The 16,342-nt window shown below is 47.1% G+C and overlaps 1 protein-coding gene across 1 annotated transcript; it reads left to right on the top strand.

The window, feature by feature from the left end:
• The first annotated feature begins 8,110 nt into the window (after positions 1–8,110).
• Positions 8,111–15,996, top strand: SLITRK2 (SLIT and NTRK like family member 2). The gene is made up of 4 exons (XM_065915538.1): positions 8,111–8,245; positions 11,979–12,032; positions 12,139–12,326; positions 12,556–15,996. Exon 4 carries the CDS (start codon positions 12,599–12,601, stop codon positions 15,131–15,133), a length of 2,535 nt encoding a protein of 844 aa, XP_065771610.1. The 5' UTR covers positions 8,111–8,245; positions 11,979–12,032; positions 12,139–12,326; positions 12,556–12,598; the 3' UTR covers positions 15,134–15,996.
• Positions 15,997–16,342: the final 346 nt, after the last annotated feature.

Here is a 16,342-nt window from a genome sequence, read left to right as displayed (position 1 = left end):
TGTACACAGGATGAAACATTTTATATCTATTTCCCATGTTTTTCACAACAGCCCTCACAAAGTCAGCATAATAGGCTTTACAAAAAAGCAAAAGTGAAACTCGGAGAATTTAAGCAGCTTGCCCGGTACTCACTCTTGTTAGATGGTTGAGTTGGGTTCAAACCTAGATCTATATGACTCCAAAGCCCATACATTTTCTACTATCCCCACTTCATACCAATGAGATCACCTGATTTCTCTTGAAAATAATTATAGTGATGCAGGCTTGGTGCTTGTCAATCACATGCATTTGATTCTGTATTAGATTAGGACAAATGGAATGTCTCTTCACAAAAATGTATTAATTTCAAGTTAATTCACCTTTTTAATGCTGAGAGGTGAAGTCCTGTTCTGCCTTGGGTGTGTACACACAGTACCTATTAGCAATTAAAATGAGTTATAAATATGTCAAGAAGAGATCCTGCTACTGAAATCCAGGTCAGGTTACTTGAAATGGATATATATCTTCCTTTTCTAATGTTAATTAGATGTTCTATTTTATCTTCAAAAGTTTCTAGCAGAAATTTTCTTGAAGTAGACACTTATAGGTCAGGAGAGCGTCTAGAGTGCATCCTCAGTCCCTATTCTAAAGGGTTTCTGTAACTTTACTCAAAAATTTGAAAGGAAGGAAAAAGCAAAATGAAAAAAAAAAAAAAAAAAACTACTATAAAGTCCGGTTTCCCTATCATATCCTCAAAATGATTCTAGTAAATAATAGCATGAATAGTAAGCTACTTCAGATGCCATTAAATTTGACATTTTAGCATCTCTGTGCCCATAATAAGGAAAATCTTTTCAAACTCAAAACAAAGTTGGGGCTCATTTTTTTTCAATTCAATAAGTATTTATCAACCATTTTATTCCACTGTATATAGTTTATCACCCAAAGCACTAATAAATAGCAATAAACTTTTAGTCAAAAGAGTCTGGAAATACAATGTTATTTCTTCTTGTGGCTGACCAACAAGCAACTTTTTATGGGCATTTTGTAACATGGTTCATAAGCAGACTGTACTGTGCAGCATTAAATTTTAGCACTCATTGTCATTGAAAAATACAATTCTAAAACCAAAGTATCAAAACATTATACAACTTAATGTTACATGAGCCTATGGAGAATTCAGTAAAAAGAGAACCATGATGGTGTCTTTCTGACAGAAAGCTCTATGTGGTGTTGGGTCATTTCAAATCATCATTTTCTCAGGATACAGACTGCTGCCTGAAGTGCTGACAGTTTTATTTGACAAAATACCTAATTGTGGATAAATGAATTCCCAAATCAGAAAAAAAAAAAGAAGAGCAGGAAGGAATGAAGGAAGGAAAGAAGGAAGGGAGGGAGGAGGGAAAGCAGGCAAACATGCAAAATACAAATTCTTAGGCTATCAAGTACTTTTAGTCAACATCACTACCCAAAATACTCACTGACATTTGGCAAGTAGAAAATTCTTAAAGATGACTAATTACTTTGGTATTTCAATGAAAGATAACAATTGAACATGCGTGAAAGCAGCTTGGGAAATCTGCAGAATTTAACTATAGATCATTTGCCCTACACCCTTATATTTTGAGGTCTTTCTACAGAGAATTTGGAGAAGAGAAAGGCTACCCATTCCATTATTCTGGCCTGGAGAATTCCATGGACTTTATAGCCCATTGCGTCACAAAGAGTTGGACAGGACTGAGCAACTTTCACTTTACAGAGAATTATTTATTATATTAACGTATCATAGTAGTTTTTAAAAAATGACTTAAGGTGCTATTGCATATTAATATTGAAAGCAGATCAAGAAATTGGATAACTTAACTCCATATAGGCATTATGGGTTATTAGCATTCTAGGATTCGTTTTGGACAAGCCACTTAAAAAATCAGTGGAGAAGTACAATTTGGTGAAGCCAGGAAGCCTATGATCAATATCACTACTACAGTTCGAGACTGAAGGACCATAGCAGGGGTAACAAGCAACTCTATTGCTGCCTAATATACCCCAGTGTTGTCAACGTAAATCATAGCAAATCTGTTCTGACCCCTGAGTAAATCATATGCTAGAATTCCAAGTAACTGAAACTTTAAATCTGGGATTATTCTATACTATTTATTTGCATTCAAGAGTTAGGAGTTATCCTAGATTGAGTGGTTATATTTTCTAAAAATTGTAAGAAGGGCATTGATTCATTAATTTGACAATTGTCTTTTCTTGCTGTAAATAATAGCCAACACAATCATTTAGCAATACCTGTACACATCTCTTTAAATATTAGTATTTCTATTGAAAATAATCTATTAAAATAAACCTATTCAATATGTTAAAATGATGACAAAGAAATTGTCTAGTTCAAATAGTGCTGTTTCCTGACCTGTACCAACTAGATCAGTATGTAAAGAGGTAAGGGTTCAGCATACTGAGCTCATTATTCTGAAGCAATGATGTATAGCAAAGAACGAGCTTACTTCTCCCTCCTTTCAAAACATTAACAAAGTAACACTGACCCTACTACAGTACTTGAATTGCCGTGGCAATGTCCAGAGTGGGCAACAAATCTGGTGATGATTATGCCTCCAATTTTTTCATGGTGTCCTGGAGTTGCCACAGACTGATGTTTTTGAGAAACGCCATATGGTTCCTCCACCACAGATAGACATCAGGTTATTTTTCTGAGAGGACATCAAAGATATTTAGGTTATCAAAAATGTCATAAAATTTGAAGTTTTTTTTCTTTTTAATAAGCCTAAGAACCATGGTATGAGCAGACTAGTGCAGAAGTTGTTTGATATACGTCCTGTAGTCATTATGTTTGACTTAAAGGTGACCTCAGCTGCAACAATCAGGTGAATCAGGGTGTGTGCCAGGTGGCATTGTAATATCACTTAGATAACTTCCTGGGAGATGAAAAATTGAAGGAAAATTTAAAAGGAACTGATATCACATCTGAGTAATAAATCATCAAGATTCAAAGTAAAAAACAATCCTTTCTCCTCTCATTGATTTGCAATGATGGTTGAGTGCTGCATCTAGCTATTACTTAGAAATGATTTTATTTACTTTCTAAATCTTACCTTCCCTCTGAATCCATAATTTCTAAACCCTGTTTCATTTTGTGCAAATCACAAGTTCAGGATAGATCTGGAGTGTGTCATTCTTGCTATTTTTGAATATTAATGGCCTTGTCTTCACAAATGACTTTTTAAAAACATTCAGAAATACTTAACGCAAATCCTTAGTAGCTGCTCTTCTGACTGTAACTCTTTAGAACTGGGCAACTTGTGTGCAGACACTTTTGAATGTTCCAGCAGAGTCAGCATTAAACTCTCTGCCACAGCACATACTTTACCATATATTTATACTAGCCCAAACATAAATACATAAATAAAATCAACAGAACTTAGTACAGAGGCTTGACTGCATTATATCGCTGCAATAATGTGCAGTGTCAAACCCAATAAATTTGGTTTCCTCCTGAGCACATTAGGTTGTAACTCCAGACCAAAACATAACTTCCAGCTGCAGTGAGATTAATAGGGAAGAATGTGTCAGGATAAATGAAATACTTACTAATGCTGTCCTAAGTCTGATCTGTAAAATCTATGGCTTTTGCCATGCATATTCCCTCCCAAGTTCAGTAAGCTTAAATACAGTTCTAAGTGATGAATCACTCTACTTAGTCACCATGGATGGATGGAGGTCTGGGACTCTCAGCGTGCAGGTGCTATCACTAAGTGACATTTGATTTGAGTACAATCAGAGCTGTAAGTTTTACTGTAACTTTGCACCATATGCACTTCTCTTTTCCCTCTATTTCTAGTATCTCTCTTTTTCTTTACTGCTTACTTTTCTTTTTTCTGGCTCACTGTTCCTCCTTGGCCTGATCCACTATATCAGTGTTTTTCAAACTGTAAGATACAACCTATTAGTCCTTCATGAAATCAATTTAGCAGGCCATGGCCATCATTTTTTAAAATCAACTACAATAGATTATTTCAGGGTGCATGGCTATGACAAGAGGAATTCTGCTTCAGAAACTCTGGTTTCAATCCATGACAGTGCCCTGGGTCATGATGGAAAATATCTTTCTTTGCAAAGAGCAGCACCAATATGTGTTGTCTGCCTCCAGTGATAGTACTTGGGGTCGTAGAAGTGGCGGGCAGGCTTCAGGGTGAGGCAGACCAAGAAGCAGGGCATCAGGGAGCCTGAGCTCTTGGTCTTGCTCTGTCGCTAAGTCATTATGTACATTATGTTACTCCATTTTGTTTAAGTGTGAAATAAACATATGGTACACACATACCATATATATATACATATACACATATACACACATAAAACATATATATATATATATATATAATATATACATATAGTATGCATAGGCTGCTTAGTTGCTCAGTTGTGTCCAACTCTGTGTGACCCTATGAACTGTAGCCTGCCAGGCTCCTCTGTTTACGGGGTTCTCAAGGCAAAAATAGTGGAATGGATTTCCATTCCCTTCTCTGGGGGATCTTCCTGACCAATGGATTGAACCCAGGTCTCATGCATTGCAGGCATATTCTTTACTGTTTGATCCACCAGAGAAGCCCAAACATATAGTACATGTATATAAATATATGACATACTGGTGCTACTGGAAATTGGGAGAAGCCAAGGATGCTGCTAAACACATTAAGTATACCAGCCCTCCACAGCAAACACTGATCTGATCCAAAAAGTCAACATCCTGATATACACATATATCTATGTATTTGGGGAAAAAATCTAGGGAAAAGATGAAATGTTTTCAAGTTTTTATTTGAATGCCTGACATCATACAACTCCAATGAGAAAAGTAAAAAACTTTCAAATCCTGATTCTGTTATCCAATATCAGTTAAAACAATGCTTTCTCACTAAAACCATTGCTTTGTATCAATTACTTTTCTTAAGAAAGGAGTTTTGGAATTTCTTATTTAAATATTTCACCTCACATATGGGTACTCATCCTTACTGACTCCATAGGACAGGTGGTAGTACCCAGTTTTGCACATGGGGAAACTTAGGGACAGGATCTACCCTGGAATTTGAACCCAGGTCATTGGTCTCCAAGGGTTTGGATATGCGTTTGGTTAAAAGACAAACTGCTCTGAGTCTTGGCCCAGCACTATTCCAACCAAGCCAACATGCCTGCCAAAATAATCAAAATAATTGCATTGACTTTAAAAATATCCACACTTTCAATAGCATCAGAGAACCAACGTCTACAATATCCTTAAAACTATAATTACCGGTATTAACGGCATGTCCTCTGTGTCTCATTTCTTTATTTAGGAATTTGTCTCCGTCTGAACACTTCTTTGAAACCTTTGGTTCAAAGGGACACTATTTTCAGAAAACACCTCACACTGGTCTTAGATTTACTGACTCTGCATGAGGTCTCTACTTGGTCTTATTTTGTAAAAAATTTAAAAGTTTTCCAGCCCTGGACAGGTGTGGAAAGGCAGAGAAGCAGATGTCTCAGGCAAACTGTGTACTCTCAGTAACTGGGCAACATTTGCATTGTCTTGGTAATGTCTGCACATTTCAAAAATTCATCCTAGGTGAAGCTTCTGACTTTCTCCTAAATTTAGCTTGAAATTTCAAAAGTCCAAGCAAAATTTAACAAAATTTTCTCTATTGCCTCACTAGCATTGCAATCAGGGATCTCTAAGCCCTTCGATAACAAAAACTCATCAACTGAGTTCAGCAGACAAACACAGAGATGCATTTACAATGCCACTACAGCAAAGAATCAAGAATGTCATTTTTACTAATTCACAGACATACATTAATATGCATGTCTTTGATATTCAATTACATCAGGAATTTCCCCTGTAACACAGAAACTTTTAGAAAAGTCAGTATGAAACATTTTTCCAACAAATTGGTACATTTAAGTCTTCTACACACTTCGAACTCCCTTCTGTAATTATCTATGCAACAGCCCTCACAGAAAGTTCTGTATTGTTCCTGATTTTGTGTGCATGTGTGCATTCAGGGTATCCTTTGAAATAGCTATTCACCTACTTGAAAATGTTATGCTGACAAAAAGTCTGTTCTTTTTTATCTTACTGTCAGTGTGGTCTTGTGCAGAAAGGCAAGCTGCTAAGTGCTTTTCTGAAGGCTGATAAAGATATTAGACTTGCTTACATGGCTGATTAAAATGGATGCATGCCCATTTTACAATTTTCTACTGGACCAAAATAAAATAGCATGTTCCTCATCTCATCTGTATATGTTATAGCTTTTGTGTGTGTCCCTTGTGGCAAGGGACACACCATTCTTCTCAGTAAACTGTGTCTTTTTTTTCTCAGCATGAATGTGTCATTATTTCTGCCTTTGAATAGCCCCTCAGCTCTGTGCCTTGTAGTTGTTTATAGCCCCCATTAAATGACTACACAAAAAGATGACACCGTCGGAAATGAGGTAAAGACAGAAGAAGAAACTGTATTAACTGTTCTCAGTAATAATATAATGAGTTCAGGCTGCTTCTATAGTCATAGTGAACAGGTTTTACATGAATAAGGGCATTAAAGAAAAGCAATGTTTCTGAATATGTAACTGTAAATAGCTTGCCCATGTGCATATGTGAGAACTCTGTTATTCTGAAACTGCTTGTCTGAATGGCAGGGGAATTTCAAAAAGGCTTTCTCAGGACTGAAGTCAATAAAAGGAACAGTAATGCTCCTTAAAACCTCAGAGATATAAGAGAAAATTATCTGGACTACTAAAATAAAGTCTGCCTACGTGCATAAGATTATCAGTAATTTTCTATTAAAGAGGCCCAGAGTGGTCTGCTTAGAAAACCATTAAGAAAAGAAAGCCTAGAAGAGAAGGAAGAAGCACAAAAGATTCCCCAGGGTAAGGACAAGAATGAAATGGAAGTTTGTGCCGGGAGAACGTGGTTTAAACGTACAGGAAATAACCCTGAAACAGACAAATTGCAGGGCAGATTCATTAGCCCAGAGCTAGTTTTTGTTCTAATGTTGCGTCCTCCTCCCCTCAGTTCTCCTTCTCTGCCACCAAGCGAGTGGATTTCTGAAGAACTGGGGTTTTACAGACTCTGTAGAGAGGGAATAAAAAGGATAGGGGACAGTGATGACTCTCCTTAAGGCTGCTCTCCTCCAGGACTGAGGGGGTAAAGTCTCCGTGCCATTGCATCTACTACCTGCTCGCGTCTTCAATGAATACAATTGCAACTTTCTTCCGGAGACCCAGGGAAAGCGGGTGTGGAGGGAAACGCAACGAACGCTCTGGGCTTTGGCGCACTTCCCTCTGGAGCTACCATGACCCTCGACTATAGCACCTTCCCGTGATCAAAACACAACCACCTGGACTACTAATCAGAGACGAAAGAAAGGAGAAAGCCAAAAGGACTGGCCCCGACTCCGCGCCAGTCGACCCAGGCAATCTCGTGAAGAATGGAAAGAATCAAACGGAACCAGGGATTGGGCCGTGGCGAAAGACTGGCTTTGGCGGACGCTGGTGTCGCCCGGCTCCACGTTATATGGAAATGCCGTGTTGATTGCCTCGTCGAGGGTCCTTACACATCTGCCCGCGAACTGAGAACCCCGGGCGCTCACTAGTTAAGGGGGCGGCAGCCCCGGACGGTGCCGGCTCGGAGAGCTGGCCGCTTTCACTTGTCCATAACTTCCAACCTGAGGTCTCAGTGTCCCCTCGCCTATGGTCCGGACCCTGTGCCATCCTGATATCACTTGACCGTGTCCGCGCCGCAGCTCCCGGTGGAAGCTGCAGGGACTGGGCAGATTTCCAGGCAAGAGGGGCCGCCGGGAGGCGGGAGCCGGGCTCCGCGGCACGGCACAGGTCAGAGAAGCCGAGCCAGGCTCGTTTGTGGGCCTGTCCATCGCCGTCCGGGTGCAGCTCAGGGACATCTGATCTGCGGGGTGATTGATAAGCGCGGGCGGGGGTCCGCCAGCCCGCCCTCCACCTCGCCTGCCTCCTCCCCCTCCCGCCTCCTCCCCGCCTCCCTCCCGGTTCCCTCCCTCCTTCCTGCCGGCAGCGCTGCCCGGCGGCGAGCCGCTCCAGTGGGGATCTGCCTGCCCTTGGGGGCGCCGCCCGCGCTCGCCGCGAAGCCTTTGCTCCCCGGCCGCGCCGGGCTGAGGCCGCGCCGCCTCCCGCGCCTCCCCGGCTCGCGGATGCCGGGGGCGCCTCCGGGGGAAGCTCCGGGCGGCGCGTTCGCCGGGTAAGTTCTGAGCACTCGGGGACGCCGCGGCGACGCGGCCGGCCAGCCGGCTCCTCCGGCGGAGGGAACGGGCGGGGAAAGACGGCGCGATCCGCCGGGGACCGCGCGCGGGTGGCCGGCCGCCCCCGCTCCGGCTGCCCGGCCCCGGGACCGTCCGTCCGCGCGGGCGGGCGTGGTTCGGCTCCGGGCGTCGCGCGGCCACCGCTCGGGCGGAGGACGCGGCGACCCGGGCCCAGGAAGGGGGCGGCGGGGCGCGAGCGGCCGTCGTGGCGATGGAGGAGCGTGAGCAGGAGGGGGCTGCGCGAGCGGTCGGGCCCGCGGCCTGGCCTCGCGGGACTCGCCGGATTCCAGGGTTCCCAGAAGAGCTCTCGGGAAAGGCTGGGCCGGGGGAGGCGGAGCGGGGACCGAAGGCTGCTGGCGGGCGGGCGGCGGAAGCCCCCTTCCCGGGTTGGCCGGGCTCCGAGAACCCCCTGGCGTCCGGGGCGGAGGGGAGCTGCGCGCCCGCCCGCACTTGCGGCCGGCGGCCCCGGAGACCCGAGCCCCGCTTCACTTGGGAAGATGCGAAGGAGACCGAGGCGGCGGAGTCCCAGTTTCTCCATTCGTCGCCCCCGCGGGGACTGGGAGCGTTTGCCCGATTTTAGCGTCCGCCTCTGCCTCCCGCGTGCTCCGCGTTCACTTGGCCCCTTTTCACCGCCCCGGGAGCCGCTGTCCCCGGCGGGGAGCCGCGGCGGCGCCTCCCGACTCGTGGGGCCGAAGGAAACTTCCTTAAAGTGCTTTCCGGCGTGGAGGCTGATTTATTCCCCGTCACTGTGTTTGGGGTTGCGGCTGCAGCAGCCCGGGGACCGCCGGGAGACGCGGCAGTGGTGGGAGGGTCCACCGACCCGCGTCTGAGGGGACTGCTGCCGCCCCCGCGGGGTCCCCAGTGCCGCTCCCCCAGGCAGCCTACCGCGCCCTCTCCCTCGCCCTATGGTGTCGAGGATTTCAACCGCCTCCGTCATCCATTGAGGAACCCCCGCCCTAATTCCTAGTAGATGCTGTCCTAAAACAGTATTGACAGAGTCATCCGTGTCCTGCAGGAAATTACGATCTTTGAAAACTAAAACTCATATTTTGTATTTCATTTAAAAAATTTTTGTTTTTAAGAACACATTTCAGTAAAACACCACCACCACCACCAATTCACGGTAAGCAGGAGTGAGTTTTTGGAGAACTGCTGGCCTGGGACTCAGAATCCCTGAGTTCTGTTTCTAATTTTATAGATTCTTGAACTTAAGCAAGTCAGCACTTCCCCTGGTTGAGGAAATGTCCTCATCTAGAAAATGAATCTGATTGCAAAGGTATTGTCCAGCCCTCATGTTGGCTTCTACTCCAGTGAAATATTAACCTAATTAATAAATGGTTGTTATATGAATGACTGAATAAACCATCTCTGTCTAGGAACTCTGTATATTTAACATTTGGAAATATGTAGAAAGAAATGCCCCTCTGCTCTGGAAGGCAGTTTAATCGTGCTGGCACTGCACCATTCCACTGGCATCTAATAATGTAGTTGCCAGGGTGGGTGGGAGGCTACCTCCTCCCCCTCTGGGGCAGTTCCTCTACTGTTGCCCTTTAGCAGAGAAAAGGGAAATTCAGGGCCCAGAAGGAAACGGTGTTGCCCAAGGTGAAGCCAGAATTACTGGATGGGGATGGGCTCTTCCCCAAAGGAAAAGGAGGGGAAAGAAGAAGGCCTGCGACCAATTGCGGAGGAGACTGGCCAAAGCCACAGGTTGCTTGAGAGCTGTTTATAAACTAGCCAGCCCTTCTTGGGGAGGGAAGAACTTGTTTGGGTGGGACAATTCTAGGACCTCAGCTTCACAGGAAAGGAGGAGGGGAGAGGTAGGGGACTTGCTGTTCTTTGAAGGCTTATCACCTCTGCCAGTGCCTCTCTGCCACCCTTGGCCCACCCATGGGACCCTGTGTGGACTGTGGCAGGCAGGGCCCAGGAGGCAGGGAAGAATCGGCTGAAGTGTCTTGCTGGACTGGCACGTCCTCGCTCGGTCAACTCTTCCCATTCTCTTCCATTCATTACTTTTGCTGCCTCATTCCCCCCCCCCCCATTCCCACCAGAGGCAGCCCCTGGCCCTTCTGGGCCATGGGCAGACATTCCCATTTTGCAAATGGACTCCAACTGGGCAACTTAAAAGTCCAGGGGACCTTAAGATAATTAGGGGAAAAGGAGATACTGAAGGCAAAAAGCCAACACCTGGCCAATAATATTCATGAGGAAAGGCTATCTGAATGCAGTTGATTATCAGACCTGGAAAGGGCAGAATAGTCCACCCGCTTGTGCCAGTGGGGACAGGAAGATCCAGAAACAAAGCGAGACACCTGGAAACAAAACTGGACCGGAGGCCAGGTTTCCTGAGTCTCAGGCCAGGACTCGGGTCATCCCTCTTCTTTCTCAGAAGCCAGTCTTCCTGCATCGGCGGCTTCTGTTCCCCTGGGTCCCCGGCCCCTGCAGCCTGGAGGGCTTTGCACCCTTGTGAACTGCACTCCCAGCTAAGGCGCAGCCTGGTAGTGCCTGTCTGACACCCACCTCTCTTCTCCTTCCTTCAGGCGAAGAGTACGCGTTTAAACCTCATTATCTGGCTAAGTATAAACCTCAGGGGGAGAAGGGTTTTGTTGTTGTTTATCTCAGTCTATAGGCTAACGCTGGGCTGGTTGTCAGAATCCAGGCAAATATCTGGCCAGTCACCACCCAGAAAGTAATTCTCTGCGCACTGAAACAAAGCTCTAAATGCAAAGCATAGAACCCCCGGGAGAACTCCTCGTCCTCCCACACAGGCACACTGGTGCACACACTGCCCGCTCTCCGCACCAAGAGCATCTCAGCTAGGAGGCTGGCAGGCAGGCTCAGTCCTGTAGCGAAGAGGCGCGCGAGCGCGCGCGCACACACACACACACGGAAGATGGGACACACACGGAAGATCTGACATACACAGCAAAGAGGCACACACACACCGAAGATTTCGCACACACGGAAGATGGAACCCCTGCTCCGGAATCTGGAATGAGACACCAACAACCTCCCCACCAGTCCCAGTGGAAGGGCCAGGAGGGAGGGGCAGGTGGAAGAAACCACTTGGAAGGGCCCGAGGCGTCCTGGCGGTGCCAACCCCATAGCGGGGCCGCTCCTGGAGAACCCCCTCTCCAGGAGCTCCGCCAGCCACCCGCCGCCCGCCGGGCTGGAGGTGGAGGAGTTCAGAAGCAACTGACGCAGCCGGGATTCGAGCTTGGCGAAGCCACTGGCGGGGAAGGGAAGCGTCTGCCCCTCCCTCCTCAGCCGCGCGCCCTCGCTCCCCGGCCTGCCCCCTCCCCCGTGACGTCACCCCAGTCCTGTCCCGGGGAACCCGCAAAGCCTCTCAAATTCAAACTGCCAGGCGCACGGCTGCCACTGCCGCGGGACTGGAAGTGCGCGCCCGGGCTCGGCCGTCGTCGTCGCTGCTGCCAGCCGACCCGGCCGGCAGGCTTCGCCAGCTCGGCGCGCAGTCGCACCCCCTGGGATCCCCAGGGGACTCAGCTGCCCGCCGCTCCGAGCGTCCTCGGTCTCTCCTGCCGCCTGCCGGATTCCGAATTCGTGCGCACACCCCCCCCACCCCCCAGCAAAATTTAAATCAACCGGCAGAAAGCAGAGCATCCCTCCGGAAGCAGCGGCGTCCCCTTTTACCTTACTCTCCCTCTCTTTTTGAAGATGCTAAACTACCGGCGGACTGCAGAGGAGAGGGGTCCCGTCTTCTCCTGATGCGTGAGTAACCGACCCCCCCCCAGCACCCCGCGCTGTCTTTGCTCGTCCACCCTCTCCCCTCCCCCTGCCTCCAGTCCCCTGATTTTCCCACCCCCTTTTTGCGCAGTTAAAAAAACAAAACAACAACAAAAAAAAGAGTAAAGCAATTTCTGCTGTGAGCCCAGGACGGGCAAGCCGCCAGAGATCGCTTCAAGATATCCCCCAGGGGCGGAGGAGGCGGCGATGGGCTGGATTTAGTAGGACAACTCGGTTACTAATGACTCCACGGCTGGCTGCGACCCGCCGGGAAATCAGGTGCAAGCATGTGGGTGCCGGGACGCGTGGGTGGGTGGGCCGAGGGTGGGGTGGGGAAGGGAGGAGAGCAGAAACCGCTGGGGAAAAAACGCAGTGATATCATTCTGCCACGCTGCCCACTCCCTGCCGTCTTCCTCCCTCCCACGCCGCCCCCTTGCTTTGCCATTTTAATCGGGCCTCCGTGTTTCTTTCTCCCCCGCCTCCCACTCTCTCTCGCCCCCCGCCCAAGGTTTGCCTGTAGGTACCTGAGCTGACCCCGACGGCGCCTAAAGATGCTGAGCGGCGTCTGGTTCCTCAGCGTGTTAACCGTGGCCGGGATCTTAGAGACGGAGAGTCGCAAAACTGCCAAAGACATTTGCAAGATCCGCTGCCTGTGCGAAGAGAAGGAGAACGTCCTGAATATTAACTGCGAAAACAAAGGATTTACAACGGTCAGCCTGCTCCAGCCCCCCCAGTACCGAATCTATCAGCTCTTCCTCAATGGCAACCTCCTGACCAGACTGTACCCCAACGAGTTTGTCAACTACTCCAACGCAGTGACTCTCCACCTGGGCAACAACGGGCTGCAGGAGATCCGAACCGGGGCGTTCAGCGGGCTGAAGACCCTGAAGAGGCTGCACCTCAACAACAACAAGCTCGAGGTGCTGAGGGAGGACACCTTCCTGGGCCTAGAGAGCCTGGAGTACCTGCAGGCCGACTACAATTACATCAGTGCCATCGAGGCGGGGGCCTTCAGCAAGCTGAACAAGCTCAAAGTGCTCATCCTGAATGACAACCTCCTGCTATCGCTGCCCAGCAATGTGTTCCGCTTCGTCCTGCTGACCCACCTAGACCTGCGCGGGAACCGACTGAAACTGATGCCTTTCGCAGGGGTCCTCGAGCACATTGGGGGCATCATGGAGATCCAGCTGGAGGAGAACCCCTGGAACTGCACATGCGACTTACTTCCGCTCAAGGCTTGGCTGGACACCATCACCGTTTTCGTGGGGGAGATTGTCTGTGAAACCCCCTTCCGCTTGCACGGCAAAGATGTCACCCAGCTGACCAGGCAAGACCTCTGCCCCAGAAAAAGTACTGGCGACTCGGCTCAGAGGGGCAGCCACGCCGACACACACATCCCGAGGCTGTCACCTACTCTGAATCCTGCTCTCAACCCGACCCGGGCTCCAAAAGCCAGCCGGCCACCCAAAATGAGAAACCGTCCCACCCCCCGGGTCACAGTGTCGAAAGACAGGCAGAGCTTTGGCCCCATCATGGTGTACCAGACCAAGTCCCCGGTGCCCCTCACCTGCCCCAGCAGCTGTGTCTGCACCTCTCAGAGCTCCGACAATGGGCTGAACGTCAACTGCCAAGAACGGAAGTTCACCAATATCTCCGACCTGCAGCCCAAACCCACCAGTCCAAAGAAACTCTACCTGACAGGGAACTATCTTCAAACGGTCTATAAGAACGACCTCCTAGAATACAGTTCTTTGGATCTGCTGCATCTAGGCAACAATAGGATTGCAGTCATTCAGGAAGGTGCCTTCACAAACCTGACCAGTTTACGCAGACTTTATCTAAACGGCAATTACCTTGAAGTGCTGTTTCCAGCTATGTTTGATGGGCTGCAGAGCTTGCAGTATCTCTATTTAGAGTATAATGTCATTAAGGAAATTAAGCCGCTGACCTTTGATGCTTTGATTAACCTACAGCTGCTGTTTCTGAATAACAACCTGCTGCGGTCCCTGCCTGATAACATATTTGGGGGCACAGCCCTCACCAGGCTGAATCTGAGAAACAACCATTTTTCTCACCTGCCAGTGAAAGGAGTTCTAGATCAGCTTCCCGCTTTTATCCAGATTGATCTCCAAGAGAATCCCTGGGACTGCACCTGTGACATCATGGGACTGAAGGACTGGACAGAGCATGCCAATTCCCCTGTCATCATCAACGAGGTGACCTGTGAATCTCCCGCGAAACACGCCGGGGAGATCCTGAAGTTTCTGGGGAGGGAGGCAATCTGTCCAGACAGTCCAAACTTGTCAGACGGAACCGTTTTGTCAATGAATCACAACACAGACACACCTCGCTCACTCAGTGTGTCTCCCAGTTCTTACCCTGAACTGCACACGGAAGTTCCACTTTCCGTCTTAATTTTAGGATTGCTGGTTGTCTTTATCTTATCTGTCTGTTTTGGCGCTGGCTTATTTGTCTTTGTCCTGAAACGCCGGAAGGGGGTGCCCAGTGTTCCTCGGAGTGCCAACAACTTAGATGTAAGTTCCTTCCAGTTACAGTATGGCTCTTACAACACGGAGACCCAGGATAAAGCAGACGGCCACGTCTATAACTACATCCCTCCACCTGTGGGCCAGATGTGCCAAAACCCCATCTACATGCAGAAGGAAGGAGACCCGGTGGCCTATTACCGAAACCTGCAAGAATTCAGTTACAGCAACCTGGAGGAGAAGAAAGAAGAGCCAGCCACACTTGCTTACACTATCAGTGCCACGGAGTTGCTGGAAAAGCAGGCCCCGAGAGAGCCCGAGCTGCTGTATCAGAATATCGCTGAGCGGGTCAAGGAGCTGCCCAGTGCGGGACTCGTCCACTATAACTTTTGTACCTTACCTAAAAGGCAGTTCACCCCTTCCTATGAATCTCGACGCCAAAACCAAGACAGAATCAATAAAACCGTTTTATATGGAACTCCCAGGAAATGCTTTGTGGGGCAGTCCAAAGCAGACCACCCTTTACTGCAAGCTAAGCCGCAATCAGAACCAGACTACCTCGAAGTTCTGGAAAAACAAACTGCAATCAGTCAGCTGTGAAGGGAAATCATTGACAACCCTCTGGCATCAAAGGATGCTGCTCCAAACTCTTGGAAGCTGGGCATTTGCTTTAGTGTGTGTCTGTTCTCCCTTTCTCAGCCTCAGTGGGGGACTTTGAAGATGTTTGGGGGATGGGGTGAAGCAATGATACTGCTTTCTCAAGTTTTCCTTTAAATTATTTCTCTCTTGCTCTCCTCTCTCCCCCACCTTTCCCCCCGCCCCTTCTTTCCTTAGGAATCATCATTGAACATGAATGTTTCTACAATGCAGTTTTTCATATACTTTGTTTATGGCTGTGTTTCCTTTTTCTTCTTTTATTTTTCCAGTGTGGGAATGGGAAGAGGAGATTATAGTGAATGAAGAAACAGTAAGCAAACTTTTCAAATGAAAATGGATATTTACTGTATTTTGTAGAAGATCTCCAAAGATCTTTTGAGACTATAAATTCTTTTGTAAATAATGATATATGGTATTTCGGACTTCAGTTACCAAGCATAGCCACTGGGCATCACTTCTTCATGTTAAAGTGCCTTTGCACTTTAAGTACATTACTTAAATGTTGCTTTTAGCTTTGATAAATTGAACATATTTTAATGTGTTGTATTTTTGAAATTAAAAACACTGTAAAATAGATTGAAATGTCAGCTATATTAAGTCAACGTACAGTTTGCTTGAGTTATAGAAACCAGCTTGTCATCAAATGATTCTAGTTCTAGGACTTTATAGATTTAACTGTAAATTGTTTCCTTTCCTTTGGGTTTGTTCTAAGTGATTTTATTTAAGTCAACTAAGGGGATTTAACAGTGGACTAGAGGTAATAAACCACCTCAGTTGGGATTAGTAATTCATTAATAAAATATATTTAACCCAATATCAGAGTGAATTGAACAATTAATGCCCTTCCGTAAATCATTATTTTACACTAACATGGTCAGTGTTTTAGATTATTTTCCTAATTAAAGAGTACATTACACAACTTGTAATATATTTTTCCTGCATTAAATTAGATATTTTTATATTTAAATGAAGTCTGTATTTCTAACTTTTTAATTGAAATTAATATTTTTTCTGCCTATTGAAACATTTTCTATAAACACACACCAGTAGAGGCCGCCACACACCTCATTTAATAAAGATATACAGCCATTAAATACCTTGAAGGAAGACTTCAAAGGTGAGATTTAAACGTCCCAAGTAAGTTCTCTGCAA

This window comes from Muntiacus reevesi, chromosome X, assembly GCF_963930625.1.
Source record: "Muntiacus reevesi chromosome X, mMunRee1.1, whole genome shotgun sequence".
In the NCBI taxonomy this organism is placed as follows: Eukaryota; Metazoa; Chordata; class Mammalia; order Artiodactyla; family Cervidae; genus Muntiacus; species Muntiacus reevesi.
The sequence above is the reverse complement of the archived record's forward strand: the minus strand, read 5'-3'. Positions and strand labels throughout refer to the sequence as shown.